At 39.0% G+C, this 22,608-nt stretch overlaps 1 protein-coding gene across 15 annotated transcripts in view; it reads left to right on the plus strand.

Annotated features, from left to right (window-relative positions):
* Positions 1-374: 374 nt before the first annotated feature.
* EYA4 (EYA transcriptional coactivator and phosphatase 4) overlaps positions 375-22,608 on the plus strand; it is a 155,468-nt gene continuing 133,234 nt past the window's right edge. For 5 of the 15 annotated variants that reach the window (XM_069851876.1, XM_069851886.1, XM_069851889.1 and 2 more), the window contains exons 1-2: positions 377-556; positions 18,751-18,851. In XM_069851876.1, coding sequence (XP_069707977.1) covers positions 18,819-18,851 — 33 coding nt within the window. In that variant the 5' untranslated portion in view covers positions 377-556; positions 18,751-18,818. Of the gene's footprint in view, positions 557-1,790; positions 2,055-18,750; positions 18,852-22,608 lie in introns of those variants that run through there. The other 10 variants (XM_069851880.1, XM_069851884.1, XM_069851887.1 and 7 more) reach the window with 5 other exon arrangements.

The raw sequence follows: 22,608 nt of genomic DNA on the forward strand, positions 1-22,608 counted from the left end.
GGGGAGCGGTGAAGGCGAAGGGTCCAGGCTGGGGGCTGCAGGCTGGGGGCTGCGGGGCAGGACGCCCCCGAGGTGCGCGCTGGCCGGAGCGGGGGCAGCGCCGGCACAAGGCTCCTCTTCGCTCCTCGTCCCTTTTACCTCCCCGCTCCCTGGAACGACTTTTTTTTTTTTTTTTTCCGTGCGGGAGGGGGTTACCTGTTCTTAGCAAAGCCCCGTCCCTCTCCACGGCAAATTTCTACGTGCCTGTGCGCGAGAGGCAACTAGTTGCATTCGCTGAAGTGCGAGGAGTGTTTGGCTTCTCCCGTCCCAGCCTCCTCCTCCATCTACCCCCACCCCCCCGAATCTCCCCTCCCGTTTTGCTCCCAGTTGCGCTTTATTTGTGTGCAGGGAAAGGGGGGAGGGGGGGACACGGGACGGGGCTTGTAGAGGGGATGTCCTGTTTTTGCCGGAGGAACAGTGCGAAAGGGGAACCTCGGCTTGGAGACGGGGCGCGAATAAATAAATAAGGAGCAGCCCTAAAAAAATAAAGGTAGCGGCGTATTCCGGCAGCGAGAAGGTGAGTGTCCCTCCGATTCCCTCGCGTCCCCCTCCCACCCCTTCTGCTCAGAGGTGGAGGAAACCCGTTCCCTGCTGCCTGTGCGTGTGTCCGTGGAGATCGATGGGCGCCCGCGTGTGCTTAGGGTTCGTTTAGCGTTGTTTTCGTGTTGGTCGGATGACAAGAAAACCCCGCAGCTGCAGCAAAACTTAAACGGGACGGGGTAGAAGCAGCGGAGCCGTCCCTCGCGGGGCAGAGCCTGACGCGGGGAATCAACGCCTCGTTTCAAGACGAGGTTTCGCTCCCGGCCCCGCTCCGGTTTAGTTGCAAAAAAAAAAAAACCCAAACCAAACTGGTCTCCGGTCCAGACGGGGTGACTTCTTGCCCGGCCGGCCGGCCTTTCTGCCTCTTCCCAGGTGCCAGCGCTGCCGTGCTGCCCTCGGCCCGGTGCCGGGGGGAGCGCGGGGGTCCCGGGAGCCGCCGCCGGGGCTGCCGGGGGCTGGGGGGGAAGCTGAGACCAAACAAGTTGTTTTTTCTTCCAGCGGCCGAGAGCGGAACGAAAGCAGGGAGCGGGGGTAGCGAGCCCCTTCCCGAAACAGCAGCTCGGGGCGGGCGGGGGCGAGGATGCTGGGCGGAGGGGTCGGTGCCGCCCCTGCTCTGCCCCAGCCGCTCGGGGGGCTCCGTGGCTTTTTCCCTTCTCCCGGCGGCTGGGGCAGCTCCGGGCTTCAGCAGCCGCTTTTCCCGCTGTCCGTGGGGAGCGGGGACACAGCTTCCCGTTGTTTTAGTTCCTCGCCGTTTCCTCTCCCCGAGGGATCCCTTTCTACCCTTCCCCCCCCTCCCCCCCCCCAGTCCCGGCTTGTTTTTATGGTGGTTTAAAGACAAAACGGTGCATTTTCGGGTTGTCCCACCTCGTCCCCGCCGCGCCGGGGGCTGGATGGGGGCGCGGGGGACTTATCGAGCGGTGCGGGGGCTTGTGTTTTGGTTTCAAAACGTTTCCACGTGGGGAAGCCTCTGCCTGCGTTTGCGTGCGTGCGAGCGTCTGTAGGATTAGGATTCTCCGTGTTCAAACCCAGTGGGCTCTTGGCCGTTCCCGGACCTCTCCGGCCGTCATTAAAGACGCTCCCCAGATCGGATAAAACGCAGAAGAACGCCGGCCGGGGTCCGCACGGTGCCGGGCCGCGGGGAGCGCCCCGGGGTCGCAGCCCCCGTTGGTCTCCGCCGAGAAGGGCGAGCGGGAGCCCGCGGCGGCGCCGCTGCCAATCGGTAATTGGCATCTAAAGTTTCATTTACATTTATGAAACCGCCGCTAAGCGCCAAGTAGGTGCGGTGCTGCCTTCCCGTTATCCCGCGGGCAGGGTTTGAAGCGGGGCAGGCGGAGGGGCGCGTTTCTCTCGCCAGGGGCGATGTGAAATAGCTGCTTCTGTACAAAAATCCAGGGAGGCAACGCTGCACCGGACCAGGGAGCACCCTGGCCGAAGCGAGTTTAAGCACGAAGTCATGCTAGAACAGTAAGGAACCGGTATTTAAAGCTTTCTGAATTGTGCTTTCCGTGTTTCGCTTGCTGAGAAGAGAAAGTGGGTCTAAGATAAACTTCAAGAGTTTAGATTTTCTAGTGGGACGCGTCCCAGCCCATCGCAGAGGGGGTGGAACTAAATGATCTTTAAGGTCCCTTCCAACCCAAGCTATTCTGTGACTCTATGATTTACTGAAGTATACAAGGCAAGCATCTTTTCTTTGTGGCAAACATTTTTGTTGGTCTGACCTCAGTGTTTATTTGTTATTTGACGAGTGTACTTGACATTAAAGCTCAGGTTGTATCATTGTTTCGTTTCCTTAACACTCAAAAGGGAAGTTCCCTGAAGTTACTGTGGGTTTGACTTTTTCTCCGAGTATTTCTGGAAGTGCTGCCGAACAACAAATGTTTGCATACCTACAATATGTATCATACTGTGAGTAAAGTGGAAATACAGATTGACATTTCTCTCTCTTCCCTGTGATTCTTGCTGTATGTTTGACGTCTCATATTAGCTGGGCTACATCCAAAATAGCTCTTCTTGCTTTCTTTTGAAAATTCTGATATTTATGTTACCAAATGTTCTTCAATCAAATTTAATAGAAGTGAAAGAGGAGTGTGTTGACTAATCTTTTATGTCTCTTTGTGCAGATAATGGATATGCAGTTTTAAATTATTATGTGCATATGGTTGTAAGTGCTAATAAATTTAGTTGAAGGTTACTCTGGCTGGATTTGTGTTTATTAATGCATTCACAACGCTCTGCAACAGAAATTTATTCTGCTGTATGGACAGTGCCAGTGGGATAGATAAATTCTAAACAAGGAATTGAGAATGAGTAGAAAACCAGTGGGTTCCCAGTTAACTGCAGGTCCCATTTAAAATGTTTCAAGGAAGGCAACTAGAAATACAGCTATAGATAGAATCCTGTTGCATATTTTTAGCCTCTGATGCAAGCTTTGAGAGCTGCTCTTGAAACTTTATGCAACTTTTACCTTTCAGTTCTAGAATAAATTAATGTTAAGCACTGGCGTTTGGCATGGGGAAGTTACCTGTCTGTTTACTTAATGACCTGGTGGTATTGCACAGTGTTCAGTGAAATCTTCCAGTGTTAAAATTTAAACTATGTTTCCCTCTATTATATGAAAGTTAATTCAGAAAGAAGAAATAAATTACTGGAGTTTCTGTCAAATGCTCTAGGACATAGCTACTAATTTTTTTCTCTGTTATCTTTTTCTTTCTTGAAAGTAAGGCTTTTATGAACTCAGGGTAAAACAGGTCTCCCTTTTTATACGGAGAGTTTATTCAACATACTTCTGTATTGCAGCTGCTGATCATATTTCATAGAGCTGTTAAAGCACTTAAAACCTAAAATTAGGTACTGTCTGGTAGTAAATATTTCAAATCACTCCTTGAAGAAATAAATAGCGAAAGGGGCTCTAAAAAAAAGGCGTTTTGAAATATATCATTGAACAAAAGTAATTTTGCTTTAATCATGTTTTGCTTTTACTCAAAATAATGCAATTATGACCTAAATCACTGATTTCCACACTGTGTGCTTTTTTCCTTAAGTTTTCTTAATTTCCTGCACTTATATTATGATCTTATACTGACTTTATTTGATAGCATAACCTGGTACTTTGTTCAAGCTATGTTTACTGCAACAATGCATGTATTAACAGGTATTGAATTAACTTATAGTATACAGGGAGTATTCTTCTGATATTAAGAACTGAAACGCAAGTTCCCGTGCTTCCTCGTATGCATGTTTCTGTATAGCTTTTAATTGCAGAAGGTGTACATATGCTTTCTCCAGATTTAAGATGAGTTAATTTACAGATTAGTATTTTTAATTTGTGGGGGTCTTTTTGTTGTATGGTAATTTTCTATTTATCTTTTAGTTGAACGTGGTAATAGGTTCATTTGCTCATTATCATTAATTTTTAGTATTATCAAGGTTTGCAAGAAGTGTGCAAGTAAGGGCATCAGACCAGCAGACATCTGTCAAGTTTATCAAGTATTTTTAAAGCTTTTTGAAAGTTTGGCACTAAACTGGGCCTGGCAGCAGAAAGAGTCAGATTTCTTTGGTTTTTACTTTGTACTTGAAATCCAATGTTATTTTTGCTGTATAATGTATCTATAATCTTCTTGCCATTTTGCATTAGAAGAGCAGTATTTATGTTGTGCAAGTGGAAGAAGAGTTTTGGTATTTCGCCATCGATTGAGAGTTTTATAAGTGAACTTTTAATATGTGGTATTAACTTACTATGTGCTATTTTTCTTCTTTTTTTTTTTACTATTTAAATATTGTGTAAATGTGTGTCCAACTTAACCTTTTCTGTCATTGAAAAGCACTAATTGATCTTGCTGGCCCTGACATAATAGTATAGTTTGATATTTGAAACCTTTCAGCTTTGGCATGGCCCTTTAATCACCCCTGAGATTTCAGGGCATGGTTCTATTGAAGGCATAAACTGCTACTCTTTTTAAAATGAAATAAAAATTGTTATTAAAAATAAATTATCTTTATGATCTTTTAAAGTCAGTGGATATTTTACCTATTGAAGCCCCAGGCTTTACAGTATACATTAAAAACTTTCTGCTTTACTTGTACGTGTTAGGTGACATCTTAGATGTTGCTGTACAGAAATCAGATTTTTATGAAATAATTTTTTTGGCCAAGTCCACACTTCTGCATTGCAATGTTATTAAATCTGTCATTAAATCAGAAGTGCTTAAAGAAACTTGGACGCACTTTGCAGTGCAAAAGCTCAGATTTGAAGAGTGCTTATCTGTCAAGTAAAGAACAAAATTTATTTGAAAAGGCAGTAAAACTTACATTTTCAGTCCACATTGCAGGTTGTAATACTGCCAGAAGGATTCCTTTTGAGATGCCTGTAATACAGGGCCCTGGTGAAAACTATTTTAAAACAGATTCTTCGTTTTGTCTCTGAGCCTGAGAAACGTATCCAATAGCTGGCCCACCTTTTGTTTTAATGTTAAACAATAAAGTAACTTTGATGATTGATTATCCTATATCAAAATACATCACTTGGTAGTCTCACTCGCAGGATTGTATATAGGCTAGTTGTCAGACTTTTGAGCACAATGTCAAATGCTAATGGCCGTCTGAGGAATATTGAAGTTTAAGCATTTTATTCTCAATTTCTTCATGATAAAAGAAGATTATAATGTGGAGTGATTATCTTCAGAACTTTCTGAGTCCATATACCATTGAGACTTGGATATATTTGGTCTTAAACTATTAGGCTTAGTTACTAGACACTGAACTCTCATTTAGACTTCAATTACTATGAATTTGAAAAGCAGGATTTTTCGGGTTTTCTGTGCTAAATTCCTTTAGGGATCTGTGTCCCTTTCCTGGAATTAAAAAAATAAACAAAATTATGATGATTTTTCATCAAGCCGTTGTCGACTGAACTACAGCAGTGAATAATGTTGCAGTACTCTTTGTAGGGCTGTTTAATTGTGCGTAACTTAAGTGCTGTCTGTGAAGAACCGAGTCTGTCTGGGCTGAGTGAATGCTGTATCTTTACAATACAGTTGCTTCCTATTGTGGCTGGACAATACAATTTGACTAATTTGGAGCAGCAAGTTGCAAGGAAACCTCTCAAGGCAACCTGGAAAATATTTGCATATAGGAGACTAATTTTCGCATAGGTGATAGCTTTTTACTTGTGCATTTAAGTTGATACGTAGTAGATTTTTTTGGGAACTTTAGAATTTATTACTGTTGTGACATGACACAGTATAAATTGACATTGTCAGCAGTATAAAAACTTGCTGCTGCTTTTGTTTTTTTTTTTAATTGGGTAAATGCAACAAGTAATTATTCTACTCTTGATACATATATAATTAAACCAGAAAAACCCATATTAAAATACTGGTCTGATTTACACCACAAAAGTAAAAGAAATACAGAGCTGAGTTTGCAACTTTTCAAATAATTCTCCTCTATGACTGTGTGTATATAGCTATTGAAATCAATGCTGGTGCATGAGGTAATTGGAAACTTAGCTTGATGTTTTGTGCCAGATCCTTAGCTGCTGCAAATTGGAGTAGGAATGTTGAAATTACTGGAGTGGTCTCACATTATGCCAGATGAGTATCTAGTCTTCTATTCTTAGCACAGTCTGTTTTTTGGGGGAGGTATTGCAGAATACTTCATATGTGTGAGATCACATGTACAGAAGGGTGACCCTGCACTACTTAGAAAAAGCAAAGGAGAGTTAAGAATAAAAGACTAGATTATATATTCATCTTTTCTTACATTTTATCTTTTTTCATACTCCTCAGTTTGAATATAATTTTTTTATAGCACTTTATAAATAACCACATGAATGCCTTTTACAGTAATTACATTCCTGAAAAGGGCAATTGTTTATTAGCTATGTACTTCTAATTCTTATTAGGCAACTTTGTTGGTCATAAACATGAATAGTCAGGTGAATGCCAGGCCTATTCAATGTGAAGTCTGTTTACAATGTTAAATCCCACCTGGATGTTCCTTTTTATTTACTGTAGCATGTTCCCAGAGAATCACAGAAAATGAAGTTCACCTTATCCCCAAGTGAGAGCAGCTAAACCAGCCTCTGTACACTCTGGTTTATGTGTCCTGACATCACACTATATGTGAGGTCTTCCTTCCAGCTCCCCTGAGTGTCTCAGCTTAGGCATGGCTTTAGAAAACCAGGCGTAGCTCAGGCCGATTATGCGCATTTTCTCTGCCAAGTTCTAGCAATGCATCTCAGACTCAATCTCATTCCTGTTCTGGTCTTCTTAATGCTCCTGATTAGGGAGCTGGAAACAAATAAGACTGAGTAGTATAGAGGTTTTACAAATGGAATTATTGTATTCTGGGAAAGGGTCTCCAAAATAAAATTTCCAGGTTACCCAAGGCAAGATTTGGAACTGTAGCAGATTTTCCATGTGGAAAGATTAAAATACTTTTCCACTCAGCCACCTATTTTTATGTTTGTTCTAATCTGGTATGATAGAAGGAGCTAGTGTAATGTTCATATTAATTTAGTTCAGTTGATTGTTCTTACAGAGAAGCAGTTTTTGTGTTCAAAGCTCCATCCAAGGGCTGAGCTCACTGTGCATCACTATGGCTGGGAGTCGCCTGTGAGGGGAGAGTTAGGGTCTTCCAGCAAAAATGGCCAGCTGATGTGTTTCCTAATAGTTTCTTGGTAACTATTTAATCTATGATTCAGCTTGTTTTCCAGTTTTCTGAATGAACTGTAGTCTAACTTCTCCATAGTAGTCATATTTCTGGCTTAAGACAAATGAAATGAAAGGAGTCCGTAATAGTGGTGAAACTACCCACCTTTTTGGAGTCTTGCTTAGGTCTGCGTTGATGGCAGTCCAGGATTGGAACTGCAGCTTGAGAGATGCTGTCAGATGAGCCTGACTAAGCCTACAGCAGTTAAGCTGTGAGAAAGAGGGCCATAATTTTGCTCTGTTTTTACGTAGTTTGCTAGGGGTGTTGGTTCGTATAAGCAGTAATAACAGTAATCTACGTGTGACTCATTGCTGTGTGTGACCAACTGTATCTGCAGTTCCTACATCCTTCTGTTCTCTGCAGCAGGGAACGGAAGAGTGTGAAGCGATGGTTTCATGTTTGGTGGCAGGCTTCTTAAGCAGCCCTTTACCCGTCTTCTGTCAGCCACTCATTTAAGCTGGATCTGTTCTTTGCTGTGGTTCACAGACAGCTGTGCTGGCAGCAAGGCAAAGGTCGGAATGAGAGGCAGCACCTGTGCGGCCAAGCCTGGCACCAGCGCTGGAGAAATAGCTGCGGAAACACGGCCTCTGTTACCTAATCTGCCACCTCTATTAACTGAAGTGCAGGATGAAGTCTGTGGTCTTGGTGGAATTTTTCAGAATGAAAACATTGTCTACAAAAGTGATCTCTTGATCTTGAACCAAAAGGGTTTTGTTGATGTGGTGTTTTAAACTAAAACTAAAGTCACTGCAAATAATTTGCAGATACATGTACAATAGGGAAAGATAGAGTACATTTGGAGGGGACAGCTATATATTCACAAAGGAAGACAGGAGTTCAAGTGTGGTAGCAGACGACAGAACTTTTCCAGGTCTGTGCACTGCTATCTAAAACCTGGCCTCACAGGGGACAGGCGGAACGTAACTGCACCACATCATCACCGAGGGCTGCAGGGCTCATGGTGGGCTGTGTTCTTTTACCACTATTTCTGGGGAAAGAATAATTTCTCAGAAGTAGTCATTACTTAGCTATAACTGTAGATAAGTGCTTAATTTATGGCAACTATTTTTTTTTTAGTCTCCAGTGTCACAAAGTATTAACTTGCATGCTACCATGTCCCAAATGTGTGTTGTTCACATATAACACCAAAATATACATGCTATACTACATCATGGGTTTATGAGCACTCAACCGTGCCAAACTAGCGGTATTACTTTTAATGTGAGTACAAGTTTAATTTCTAGAGATAAGAGTAGTGATCTAATAAGTTCTGTAAGGGTTTTGAGTTGATGTGACTTTTTGATTAATAAACTTGAAGGATATGAAGTTAACTTGGCACAAATGAAATCAATTAAATAGCAGACTAAAGCAGCTATTTCAAAAGTACTTTCCAATGAGTCTTTAAAGAAGATACTAGTACAAATAATTTTTCAGGTGCTAGTCATCAAATCAAAAGCTATTTATTATTTTACCTGTGACACAAAGTAAGTTCTATGAGAAGTAATGCATTTGATAGATCTATTGCTGACCTAATAAAAGAGATATTTCTTCTTAGAAACTTTCTTGTACTTCTGTTGTTAGACTGTAGTGCTTACAGTACTGCTACTACAAAGTCTGAGGGAAGAGTAAATAATAAAGAGAGCAGATTGCTAAGAGTGGTCTGGCTCATTGAGCAAACTGGGAGCAAGCAAACAGTATGTGCTTCACTACAAGCCAGTGGTTTATTTAAGAAGGCAACTGGAGGCCATAGCAAGTGATCACAATGGTATCACAGCCAGAAAAGGAGTAGTAATTGAAACAAAGTACCAGGCAGACAGAATTAAGAGAGGTCACGTTTTCTGTGTAGCTAGTACAGGTGCACCTACAACTTGAGAGCTGTGCCTTCTTCCAGCTGTAGAAAGGAAGCTTGGAAAACTGGAGAAATTTGAGATATAAGACCAGAGGAATAATTTAACGATTGGAAAAATTATATTTTCCAGGGGATGAGCACATTTTAGTTTACTAAAGGAGAACGTAGCATAGTTTGATCACAGTGAATAAATACCCTAAACAGAAGAAAGGAAATTTAGTAAAGGATCCATTGTTGAAGCAGTTGTTAAAACTAAAACGTGGGAGTACTTGGTTTTCACAATTTGTGTTACATGTTTAGTGTTGGTTCTCAGTATATGATTTCTATTTTGTCTTCCGTGGAATGGTGAGCTGTTCATGGACTTCACGGCACTTCAGTTGTGTATGGGGGCTGCTGATGGGTCAGGAACTGATATGAGTGCGGACAGCTTTTGTGGAAATCAGCAGGAAAAAAAATGTAGACAACACAGCACTTCTTATATGAGTTCTAGCATTTTCTTTCTGCTGGACAAAGGTGGTACATGGGAATTTTGCTACTTTTTATTCACTGTGTTCTGATGGTTTCAGATTAACTTCAGAGCCCCGGTGCAGCAGCGTTAAGTTTGATGAATAATTGTCCTTCCATTCTGTCAGAAACCACCTGAGCTGTGTGCTGGCAGAATCAGGAGTTCCTTATTCTGGGATGGTTTTTCATTCATATTTTTTTCCCCCATTGTTCAGTAATTCCTTGAGAACTGAACACTTTCTCAAATGCAGTATTTAGGACTTACTGTCAACTTTAATTTAAGAAAAAAGGTTGCACTTCTCTTACCAAACCAGAACCAAAGTACCAATGTTTGGCTTTGGTGGCTTTTCTTCCATATTTTTTTTCTGTCATTTCAATATATTCCATTGAAGAACTGTAGGTGAAACACTTGCAGCGATGGGGATGGCAGCTGCCAGCCAGGAATGGGCAATGACACTGATAGCTGAAAAAGAAGAGCATGTTGCAAGCTTCCTCCTTCATCAGAATGTTTCTAGGAATCTTTGCGAGTATTTGAACTTCGTCAGTAGCTGTCACTGTTTAGTCATAACTGCTGAATACACTCTTCAAGCTGTGGCATGGCTTTTGAAAACAGATAGGACTGTAAGTCATGGGTTTAATTTTAACACGTGGTTGGATTCTTTGGGTTAATTTAACTAGCCTTGTAAAACTGGTGATTGTTTTTACCTTAAGGATGTGCTTATTTTCATGTTCTCCTAAATTAAAAAATGTTAAGTAGGGTTTCTGTTTTAGAAATAAATTTTATTGTTAACTTTATGCTACTTTTGTGTCACAAGGTGATTTTATTTAATGTGAGGAAGGGAAATTTGACATGTTTTTTGGGAGAGAGGAAATAATAAATAATATTTTCAAGTTGTCTGTGTCTCCTTAAGCATTCTGGCTAACAAGCATAGCCTTTTCTTTCTGTTTTCAGTGCCTTGTTTATGAAGAACTGAAATATTTTATTTGGTTTGTTTTCAACTATTTTCTGAAAAAAAAGAGAAGGAAAATGTATCAGAAATTACCCAAAATATGCCGTGTAGTAAAAAACCAAATCCTTCCCCCTGAAAAAATCTAGTTTTTCAAAACATTGAAATGGCCAACTTGTAGGAAAATAAAACTAATTTTTTTTATTAAAATTCTAAAAGAGTATGCTTCAGTCTGTGGTATCCTTATATTAATTTCCCCCAGCCCCTGGGAACCATCTTTCTTTTTGGTAAGGATTGTGTGGATTTTATCAATTGTCAATTTGAGAGCACCACAGTTAATTCTTTATGCAATGAACTTCCCTTTATTTTTAAGGGAACACAGAGGGATTCTAGATTAGATTATTTTTTTACAAATGCAGTACAGAAATAGTCTCAGTATTTGTTCTGTTTATTTCAGGCTGGGATAATCTGTGATTGATTAATCTGGAATGAGTCAGAAGAAGTCTATGTAGCTGCATGTAAGTGAAGAGGTCTACTCACAGTTGGGAAGCCCCAAAGCATCATTGAGTTCACAGCTCTGGTTTCAATCTTAGCAATTTTGCGGCGTATTGTGCAATGTTAGAGTAAGGGAAGAACTGCCGAGTTTATAATTCTGTATTCTGAAATTCCTAAAGCTAATCCTTCTTATTTGTTGCACAGGTGTGGGATGGGAGTGATAGGAAGAGTAGGGGCATCAGTTTTAGCAATATTTGACCACCTGTAGAATTGATACCCAGTTTTGCAAGAGAGATAAATGCTACCCTGAAGTATTATTTTACATAAAGTAAATGAAATACAGTACTTGCAGTTATTTACCATTTGCCAAGAAGTCTTTCTGTTTTCCTGTTTCCCCACTTGTTGTATTGTATGATGATAATAGGACAGCAGGCAGATCTCTTGTCTTGCTGTTTCTTACCTGTTTTACGCACTTAACTGATCCAGAGACCTCATGGTCTGTGTTGCTCTGCTTTTTTGTCTTAATGCATACTTTTGACTGGTACCAAATAGTCTTATGGGAGTGTGACTTGTTTCCAAGTCAAACATATCTGATGCAGAGTGGAAATAATTAATTTTAATTTAATAATTAATTTTAACTTAATTTTTCTTGAAAAAATGTCCAGTAATGTCACACAAGCGATGTCACCCTTCAGGAAATTCACTTCAAGGAAATAAACTGCACTAAGATGACAATTATACAAGTGTTCACCAAAGACCATGTAGAACTTGCAACACTGTGTAACAAATTTATAGTGACTGGCATGAAAGCCAATTATTTGACTTGAATGTTGAGGAGTTTTCAGTGTACTACAATGTTGTGGCATGAATTGTGTCTGTTTTGACTGCTGTATTTAAAGGCTAGCGTGAAATCACATGCTCAGAAAGGAAGACGGAAATAAACTATATCCCAGTTATAGATGTGCAATTTTTCAGGGAAGGGAGAAGTTAAAAGGAAATGATGGTCAGCACAGATGATGAGCACAGAACTACAAAGGACTGATGGGTGTTGAAGAGCCCTTCCCTGTTCTTAACATACATGATAACCCAGTATATCTAGGATTATTCTGTCATCTAGATGTGGAAGTGGCTGAGTGGAGTTACCAGGAAAAAAAATTCATTAAAATTCCAAGAGTATAATTCTAACTGTGGCATCTTTGCATTAGTTCCCTACCCCTCCTTTCCTCCCATCACTAGGCTATGTGTTTCTTATTGATAAAGATCTATCCCTCTTCAGCAGGAATAACCGGCAGACCCTAGTGCGTTTGTGTAATTAAGCTTTGGAGTTATGAATGTCCTGATGATGGAATGGAATACTAGGATGTTACTTCTAATTCCTAATTTGTTGTTGGGGGGTTTTGTGCTATTAGTGTCTGACATGGCACCTTGAAATGTATTTGTTTCAGAAGCATGGTTTCTATATACATTAGAATATATATTGCATAGGCAGTATGTATATATACATATAATATACACAATGTATGTATACACATATAATATATATATGCACTATATATATATGCATATATATACATATGTATATATACTACATATATACACAAAAATATATACAAATATAATATAAATATGCACATATGTGTGTATATATAATATACATTTTATATACACTCAATATACGTATTATATATACCATATACATATTATATATGTATGTGTGTATACATATAATATATGTATTATATACACTCAATATACATATTATATATACTCAATATTAATATCCAGTTTAGATATATGCATGCTCTTATGCGTACATCTCTCGCCATGCTGAATGCTGTGCCAGGGTGAGTGTGCTGAGCAGACCCTGAAGGGTGGCCTGTGTAGCTCCCTCCATCCAGCTGCTACGCTGTCATCCATGTGTTTTGCTGTGAGGGTAAGCACAGAGGAAGCAGCTGGACCCGTTCACTTTTCAGCTTATCCTGGAAATTTGTCCTTTATTCCTTCCCTGTAAATAAGTAGCAGGAAGGTCTGTGGGGTTGCAGTGGCCAGGAAATTTATCAGTGCTCAGTAGCTTGCGGAAGTTACATGAGGTGTTGCATGAACTTCTGGAGTGATCCTAATAATTAGAAATAAGGGATATCCTGTTTTCTGTTCTTGTGCAGTCCATCTGCAAATGCAAACTGATGTAGAAGGTGCTCAGAAGACAAACCCCAGCGAGGATGCTTTCCCTCCACCAGGGGCCGCTGGACCTGCTCAGAGCCCAGATGAGCTGCATGGCCAGGGTGGCAGAGCACCCTGTCCTCTGGGCAGGGACATAGGACCAAGGGCTCTGGGCAGAGAACAAGCTCGGCGTCTGGAGGGCACTAACAGATGGAGGAGTGAGTCCTGAGTGCGTTCCGAAGGGTTCCAGAAAGCTCTAGAACTTCTCTAAGTGGAAAATTCTCACCCTCAGCAAGCTAAAAATGGACCGAAACCAGATTGATCCAAAGAGAGGCAGTTCTAACCTTCTAGATGTGAAGGCCTGGGGAAAAAATATTGGATGAGGAGGAAAGGAAAGATGGGTATTCCTTATTTCCATTAATTCTGTATACTGAAGAGCAATATTTGTTTCCACTATGCAACATGAGTTTTTCAGGGGGCTAATTTCACTCGCCTTGATACCAGGCAGTAGAGAGCACTTACCTCAGCCAAGCCTAAACATGTGTACAAGGTTCCCAAGCCACTTCTACTTCCTGCAAGAATCCTTCTGATCAAAAGGAATCCAAAATTAAAAACTTGAGAGCTAAAAATAATAAAAATTTCTATATGCAGTCTTTCATCCTGCCAATTTTCCTCAGGAAAGAAATATATGTCCCTGACTAGATCATACTGGCTTTTCTTGCTTTTTAGATTATTATGTTTATGGTATTTAAAATGTTAGTCATTTTCTCTCCCTTGAATGTACATTGAGATGATAATGTTTGTTACTGTTTTTTTTCCACTAAAGAATTGTTTCTATTAGGGTTCACTCTCCTTTCAAGAAAACACAGCACCTGTAGAAGAGAAAACACAAAAGCCTATGAAGCTGAAATTAATTAATCATAAGAAATAAATGAAGTAGTAGCTTTTCTGAGATTATATTAAAAGCTGAATTTTCATTTTACCTTACAACATAGGATAAGAATGCTGACGTCTTCTTTTTCTACCAAAACAAGGGCAGACGCTGATGTCCAGTTTCTAGGAAATCCTATAGTTATAATTTCTTTTTTTTTAATTTTGCATTCATATTTTTTTCTTATTGACTTAACTGTTAATATTTCACTTGAGTTTTGAAGAGAGCTGGGTTATAAAGCACCTCAGTGTCATTCCTCATCTGAGGCATAGATCTTTTTTCTTTTCCAAATGTGATACTAGTAAGGTCTGAGAAAACAGTATGTTTTTACTGTGCTGAATACAATTTTCTATTGTAGATATAGGCTAAGTTGAAATTCTAATAAATCAGCATTTGATTAGCTTTTAATATAATTTAGGTGGTATTTTCTCTCTTTCACATGAGACTACAGGTTATATGCAGGCTGTGATCATTTGTTGGTACCTTACTGCTGCACACATTCAGTTGCAGTTACAAGCACTAACTACTTCTGCCATCACAACTTTTTGAAGTAGAGCACTAGAAAACAAGAAATGAGAAAATGAGAAACTTCTCGCTTAATATTTTGACTTTTAACCTGTGACTGTAATAGAAATTAGTTCTTCTTTGTGTTAACCAGAGAAGCACTCTTTCTGTTTATTCTCTAGCCATCTTATGGATGCAATTCAGAATGCAAAAACAATATAGTAAGTTTTGCTGGGATCGTGCAGCTCCTGTACTATACTGCCAGAGCAGTATGCCAGAGCATCAACATGGTATAACATCAATAGTAACAGGTGTTCTTCAGTTGGAAAATAATAAAAACAATCTGACAATGTGCCCAAGGGATTGTCGTGTGAAAAAAAAATCATGGTAGAAAGTGAGGACCAGCCCTCCCAATAATTTCAATTAAGAGGACCAACTCCTAGTGAACCAAGAGAGGATTTTCTTCCTCACCTTTTGGGTTGAAGTGAAAGGGAGGAAAATTTTTGACGGATGGCCAAACTCCTCTTTCTGGTGATGGATTCTTCTTGGAGCTCCCTTTCTCCATCTGGCTGACAGAGGGCCTGGAGCAGCCTCTGAAATACTCCTGAGAAATGTCAGGTGCTTTATGGCTGTTTTTTACCTGTGGATCCCCAAGCTTCATTTTCTGTCTGGAGCTTATGAAAGCTGCAGCACAGAATCTTGTTAGACATCCCATAGAAAATGAAACAGCCTCAGTCAGTTGTTTTATTTCTTGCGATCCTAATATTCTGAAGAAATTATTGCAAAGTGAGAGATCATATTCTTACTGTCTTACATTTTCAGTCATTTACAAACTGGTATACAGCAGATCCACAAGTATTTTTATTTATTTTTTTTAACTTATGGGTGTATCTTTGGGAGGAAACACATGTTTCTCCTCATGGTCAAGTCCTGGAAGTTGCAGTTTAAATTTGATGAAGTGTTTTATTCCCCCAGGTAAAAAAAAAAAAAATAATTAGATTTAAATGCAATTGTTGATGAGGAAAGTCAGGAATCCTCCTAATTAAGACATTTCTTAGGAAGGTAAAATTTTTATCTGGGAGCATAAAACACTTCATCAGTTTTAAAGCCACATCTGCAAGGAATGGATCAAGAGCAGAAACAGGCATTTTTCTTCACTCCGGCATGTCAGTAAGATTAAGACTTTTAACAACAGTTTTAAAAATATTTAAACCCAGTTAGAAACACTTACAATATAATAGGGATAAAAGTGCCCCCCTCCCTCTGTTTCTAATCTAGTTCTCTTGACGGAATAAACTACAAGGTTGAATTGGTAACTGGATTATTGCCTCATAAAACAGCACGAGGTTACTATTATCCTTTAATTTTATATCTTTATTAGGGAGTATGTTGGTCTTATTTAAATCAGTAACTTCTCTTATGTTTTTTTCCCCTCTTTTACAAATTTATAAAACTGAACCTTAAAGGATTTGGTCTAAGTGCCATTATAAAAATCATTGTGTTAGCAGTTGGTTATAATCAGCTACTTTAACTGGGCTCAAAATATAGCAGGATTTAGCTGTTGATATGTATAATAATGATTAAATATTAATTCTGAATTCTGTTTAAAAAAAGCTCTATTTCCAGTAAGAGTGTTTGAATTTTGAAGCAGTCTGAAGATTAACAACAGAGCCCCAGAAACTATTATAATATACCATATTCATGCAAAAGACACACACTGTATCTTTCTGCAAAGATTAAACATGCTTGTCTTTGTCTTACAATTCAGAAAAGTGAGTTCAGAGGTTCATGAAGGTCAGTTTTTTTTAGAAGATGACTAGTACAAATGGCATATTTAATGATGAGTTCCAGTGGATACATCTACCTGAATTTTTGGGACACCACACACATATTGTGGGTGAGTCATATGCAGTTCTTAATAGTAAAACTACTGTTGGACTTACGTGGTCAGGATGTGTTTAAAATATTGATACCCTACTTTTTAAGGCAAAGTGTGACATCCATCTGTTGATGTCAGTGTGCTTTGGTTAAGAATATGATCAATATGGAAAGAAACATGCATATGCATCTGTAGTGGTACAGCACTATAGTTGAGCCAGAAAGTGAGGGATCTGTCACCTTCAATGACCAACAGAGAGAATTAGAGCATTTAATGTTTGAATGCAAGCCAGGTACTGACTTCCAGTCAGTAAACTTGGAAACTAGTTAAACGCTTTGTTCCAAATTTTGTATTTAACTGTTGAGCTCTTGACCATTTCTTTCTGCAGGCAATCTTGCTAATGCAATAGCATGCACACACTTCAAACTCTTAATTAAATTAAAGCAGATTTTGTGCTTAGGTTATTTATGGAATATTTTAGGATCCGTTGTGAAAATTTGCCTTTGTGTTTGGAATTGTCTCCTTTGGCAGGCACTGCCACAGGAAATGCCATGTAAGGCTGCTTTCTGTCAAAAAAAATTGTCCTTGGTAGGCTCCTCTTTGAAATTTACCTGGAGGTTTTTAGAGAAGCCTTTCTATTCCCCTTTTGCCTCCACTGGACAAAGACTGCAGAAGATGTTTACAGACACAAGGGTGTGGGCTCCAGATTGACCAAAAAAACATAGGAGGTTGTTACTGTTTTGGTGAAGGCATCGTGCGTGAAGAAGTCAATGTCTTGAATACCTCTGAAATTGAGAGGAGACTGCAGCCATTTAAAAAAAACAGGAATTACTTTCAGTTTTCTGATCAGGTGAAATCTGTGCAACACAATTTGCTTGTGATTGGTCTTTTCCTAATGCAAGACAAAGGCAAAAATTAATGAAATGTGAATGAAAAGTATTTTTGAAAGTTAGAGGAAAGGGAAGGGAGAAAGGAAGGTGTAACCTGGTGGCAGGAAAAGGGGGAAATAAAGGTAAGACTGAAAGAAAGTAAACTGGGGCTGTAAATGTGCGTGTGTGTATGTTCCAGGAAATACCTAATGCAAAACACAAGGAAATTTTGAGAGTTAGTATTTTGGGGACTAAATGGAGATATGGCAAGTAAGTGGCAATTCACACTAAGAGGGGGCAACAGAAGGTGGTGGGTAGTGATATGCGAGTGCCATGGCTTGTAGCTCCAGTTTCCTTCAAATGTTCTGCAAGTGTCAACAGAACTAAACATTGTTTAACCTCTAATAAGTAATGATTATGTTTATGCAGGTTGGAGGTATCATAAGTGCTTGCTTGTTGGAATTTAAAACCAAGATCCATACTATGTTTATGTTATTGGGCATACTCCCAGGTGATGGTTTCCTGAGGTGCCTTGTTGATAAACAAATCCAGGTTGTTAGGGTTCCTTAATCTATATGTTTACACACTGTTACATATTTTGTTTTCTTTAAAATGTAACACTAGCTTTGATAGATAGTATTATGAGTATTGCATATATGAAATATCCCTGGCACTTGTTTTGTTCTAAATTATGCAGATTTGCATAACTCCAAAGTGTATCTTTTCTGAGAATGCTAATACAATTTGGGGCCTTTATAAATTAAGGTCATTGTAATCATTCATATGCAGAGCTTTTAGAAAATGCAGTTTTCCTATTGAGGATCTCAATATTTGGTGAGAGTTACTCACTCTGCGAGTAAAGGCATAGACATAGTAGATAATTAGGGTAATGTCTGTCATTTAGCACTTTGTAGGGCGCTGGTTGTTATAAACCACTTTGTGTTTTTTATTTAATCCTAAAGGAATTAAATGGACCTTAGAGAGGGGACTGCATGCTGATAATTGCATAATAATCTTTTTCTGCCAGACACTTAATGACCAAGACGTTATCATTAAATGTGCCTAAAGCAGTGTTGTTCGACGTTTCCGTAATCGTCCTTCTAATATGTTTTCCCAAGGGTTATCTTTTATTGTCTACTTAAACAGCTGCCTGTATTAAAAATTTTAGCTTTTTTATTAGTTTGGTTTTGCAACTATTTTTTTCTTGTAGGAGTTGAAGAATTATTACATAACTGTGTTCCTGATTTGCCTGAGAAGTGAAAACCATGGAATAACACATTAATTTTTTTCTCTATCTTTTTTTTTTTTTTTTTTAAATTTAGACTACCGAGCTGTAAATTGAAGGGACGATAATTTCTGCTCTGGGGAAAAAGAAAGGTGAACAACCTCCATGGAAGACTCTCAGGATCTAAGTGAACAGTCAGTAAGTACAAATGGTGCTAAACTGAATGGAATAAGTTTAACTATGTTCAAGTAGTGTTTGAAGGGATTTTACTTGGGATATGACAATTGTAGTAAGATCTTGGCAAAGCTTCTGAGCTTTTAGATTCAAAACTTTTTTCAATCCATACATTAAATGAGAAGTTTTAATGTTCTTTTTTATCCATTGAAGGCAAAAGATCATAGTTGTACAGGATTTTGCAGAACTGAAAGTGTTGGAGGGCTGATAGAGTTAATTGAGGTACACCGGAAGAATAAAATATTAAAATCTTGCACAGTGGTATGTCTTGTTCAAATAATTACATCAAAATTTATATCTGTAGTGGTCTGTTAGTTTTGCTAAAGCAAAAGTAACCAAACATGTGAACAAGAAATTTCATATGGTCGAACTATGGCAAACGACATATGTGAATTGTTTCAAGACTCTTGGATTGCATGGGCACTGTGAGAATTGGCAGTATATCGCCCTGTCCCATGCAAGAGGGAGTTTCCATTTGTCATTGATGAAATAAGTGGTAAAAACAGGATAGACATTTCTTCACCTTTTCTCTTTCTAATTTTTCCTTTCCTTTAAGGATGTGATCTTTAGACTTTCTTGCCTCCAGGCTGCAGTTCTGAGGAGGCAGCATGCTCCAACTAAATTTAAAGTTGATAAGGCTTGCCATCCAAAGTATTGGTTTTAACATCTTAATTTCTAGTAATCACAATACTGGCAGATTTTGTAAGTATCATGGTACCCATGAGCCTTGACTTGGGCTCAGTATGCTAAAGATCAATAAAAGAATTTTGTATTTCTGTTTCTGACATGCTCAGAGAGGTTATCCATGTAGTAAACTAGCTTTAATATATTTTTTTTATAGCAGAGACTTTTATGGGTAACAAAAGTGCAAGAAACTGAGAAGAGTGTGCATGTTTTTTTAAAATGTCATTAATTTTTTTAATAAGGAGTACTTTGCTCCTGACTGGCAGCTACTATCTGAGACTTTATCTTGGACTAAAATTTTATTGCAGATTTAAAATGGTACAGAACTGGAAAGTCTTAACAGTGTCTTAAGTCACCATGGTGGCACTGCTTGGGACAGCTGTGTTTACTTATTTAAACTGTTCCCAACCAAAACTTTAGAGCGTGTAAAAGCTACATGGCTTCATAATTGCGTAAAGTTTTATAAAGGTCATAAAAGATTAAGCAGAAATTCCTCTCTCATAGTCTGTGAAACAATTATTATGTGCAGTAAATATAATATGGTTATTAATAGGAAGTAGATGAACCAGTCTGGCTTAGGCAAAAATGTGGTTTTGTAGTAGTTAAAATATCTTTGTACCACTGGATGCCTGATAAATTCATGCTTTAGTAGACATTTTACTACCTTATCATTTACTACCTTCTTCTTACTTCTTGCTGAACAGTGGCAGAACTTCAACATAACGAATGGGAACAGTCCCCTTTCATTGCTACCTTCAGCCAGGTGTGCACTCAGACTAAGATCTCCCCTAGATGTTGGTCATTGTCCTTGGGAAAGATACGGTGGTGTGAGACCCATCTGCCTAGAGCAAATATTGAACCTTCATTTCCCCACTTCAAAAGCATTTTCATTATTATATCATGGTTCTGTTCCTCTCACAGCCAACTTCAAAAAAATGAAGTACTGTTTCTGGCTTATTTCTTTAAAAGCTACAGGTCAAGACTGTGGTCTAGAGATCCCGAGTAGAGGAGGCTGCACTCCAGCCGAGGCTTTAGTGGTTTAAGCTCCATGCAAGTATCAGATGTATATTCTGCATCCCTTCTGCTTGTACTGCCTTGGTGTTTTGTAGTGGTAAATGTGTTCTGTACTGGGTAGCTCTAGGCAGTTTCTACTCATCATGCAGGATTTCTGGTTCTTGACATGCTCAAGGAGCCTAGGTGCTTCATTTTGGATTCAGAATTTTTTTTCTGGAAGCTGGGTGCGTAAGATTTAGATCATGAAAATTCAAGGACCCTGAGGATCTACACACTGCTGCAAATATTAGATTGTGAGAATAAGTATGAATGCAAGACCTATACTCAACCTTGGGCTGGCATCTTGCCCTGTAAATATTCTATTCCTTGGTTACTTGAAAAGACTACCTCTCTCTTGAGTTGGGTTAGAAGGTGTTTGCTCTTGGATGGTATGTTTGATGGACAGTTGAAGTTGTCAGAACAGAGACAGATTCTTTTATTGAATAAATTTTCCTTTGCAGTCTGTTAGGAGCCTTTCATCCTTGGAAAAGGGGGGCAGGCACAGTTACTTGAGACAGTTAACAAGGTTAATTTTCAAGTTTTGCTTTAAAGAAAAGAATTTATGCTAATTTCTGTGATTAGATCAATCTCCTGAAGTATGATGGACTTTAGTGCAGCTTTTATTATGACAATCTTCTCCATAATTCTAAGATCACTACTACTGTTGTGACTGGAGTTTTTGTTGTCAACTCTGTCTTCAATTCTTTTGAAATACACTAATAAGAAACAATTGGTTCTATGATTCCTGTCCTGAAACTATATCACAGTTGGGCAAAAGTCATTGTTATGAGTAATTCTACATGATCCTTGTTGCCATATAAGAAATAAACTTTTCCACTTCTGTCTCAGAGCAGTGACTCAGCGTGCTGCTTCATGAATCTAAGTGCACCTCTGTTCCTCAAGCTTCAAAAGAATTATGTCTGACTGAATTGAGCAGCTACTGTGTTTTCTAAGATATCAACTTGATTAGATGTAATATATACACGATTTATTGCATTATGTCAGTAATTTATTTTTTTTTCCTGGTTTTATTTCCAGTAAATTCCTTGCCCCGACTACATTTAAAATCCTTATGCAATGGCTGACCAGATGTCAGTCTCCTTGCCTGCTTGTTGCATTACAGACCCTCTCTACTGAGAAGTCTGTTGTGCCCTCTTTCCTCACCTCTCCTAGTCCCATGGGGCAGAGATGGGGGAAGCAAGTCTTGATGTAGATTACATAGTGATAAAGAGTGAGAATCAAAGTAGAGTTTATTATACGTTGATTTTCCGTTCTTTACACACAACTGTGTAGGTAAATAGCTGTATTTTGAAGATCAGCAGGAAAATTATACAAGTTACTGTCTGACATGGAGGAGAGCTGGGATCCAAGAGGTGCAGCTGAGATCCAGCAGGTTTCTGCTGGAATGGAGCAGGCTGAGCTGGGGCTTACCATGGTACTGTACTTCTCGGGGGGGTGGGGGTGTCCTAAAGTGCTCACAACTCTCTTTTTTCATTTCAGTTCAGATGCAGAATATGCTCATCCATCTATGCATAGGAAGGAAATTTTCTGCTTGTTGATAGAAAGGTTCAGTTTATGGTATTCTGAAAAGAAAAGAAGAAAATAGTAAGACATGTATTTCACAGACAGAATAAAATAACTGAACAGCCCTTTTTATGTTTTGGTATGATGTCTGTCACAACAAGTAGCAGGCTGCTACTTATCAAGTAAAAGAATATTTAAAGCCTCATAAATTGGTTTTGCACAGACAAATGTAGCTAGGTGAAAATACAATTTTAATAGTTGTGATTGCCTTAGACTTCATACACATTAAATAAAAAAGTAGAAGACACAATAAAACACTTTAGATTTTGTATTACTCTTATTGCTACCCTTCAATACAAATATGCTGATTTTTACTGAATTCTAAGTAGGAATACTTTTTTCAAAAGATACATTTTAAAAATCCCATTTAGTTTTGAAATGGGAGAGAAGGAAACTTCAC

This window comes from Phaenicophaeus curvirostris, chromosome 2 (assembly GCF_032191515.1).
Source record: "Phaenicophaeus curvirostris isolate KB17595 chromosome 2, BPBGC_Pcur_1.0, whole genome shotgun sequence".
Taxonomy (NCBI): domain Eukaryota; kingdom Metazoa; phylum Chordata; class Aves; order Cuculiformes; family Cuculidae; genus Phaenicophaeus; species Phaenicophaeus curvirostris.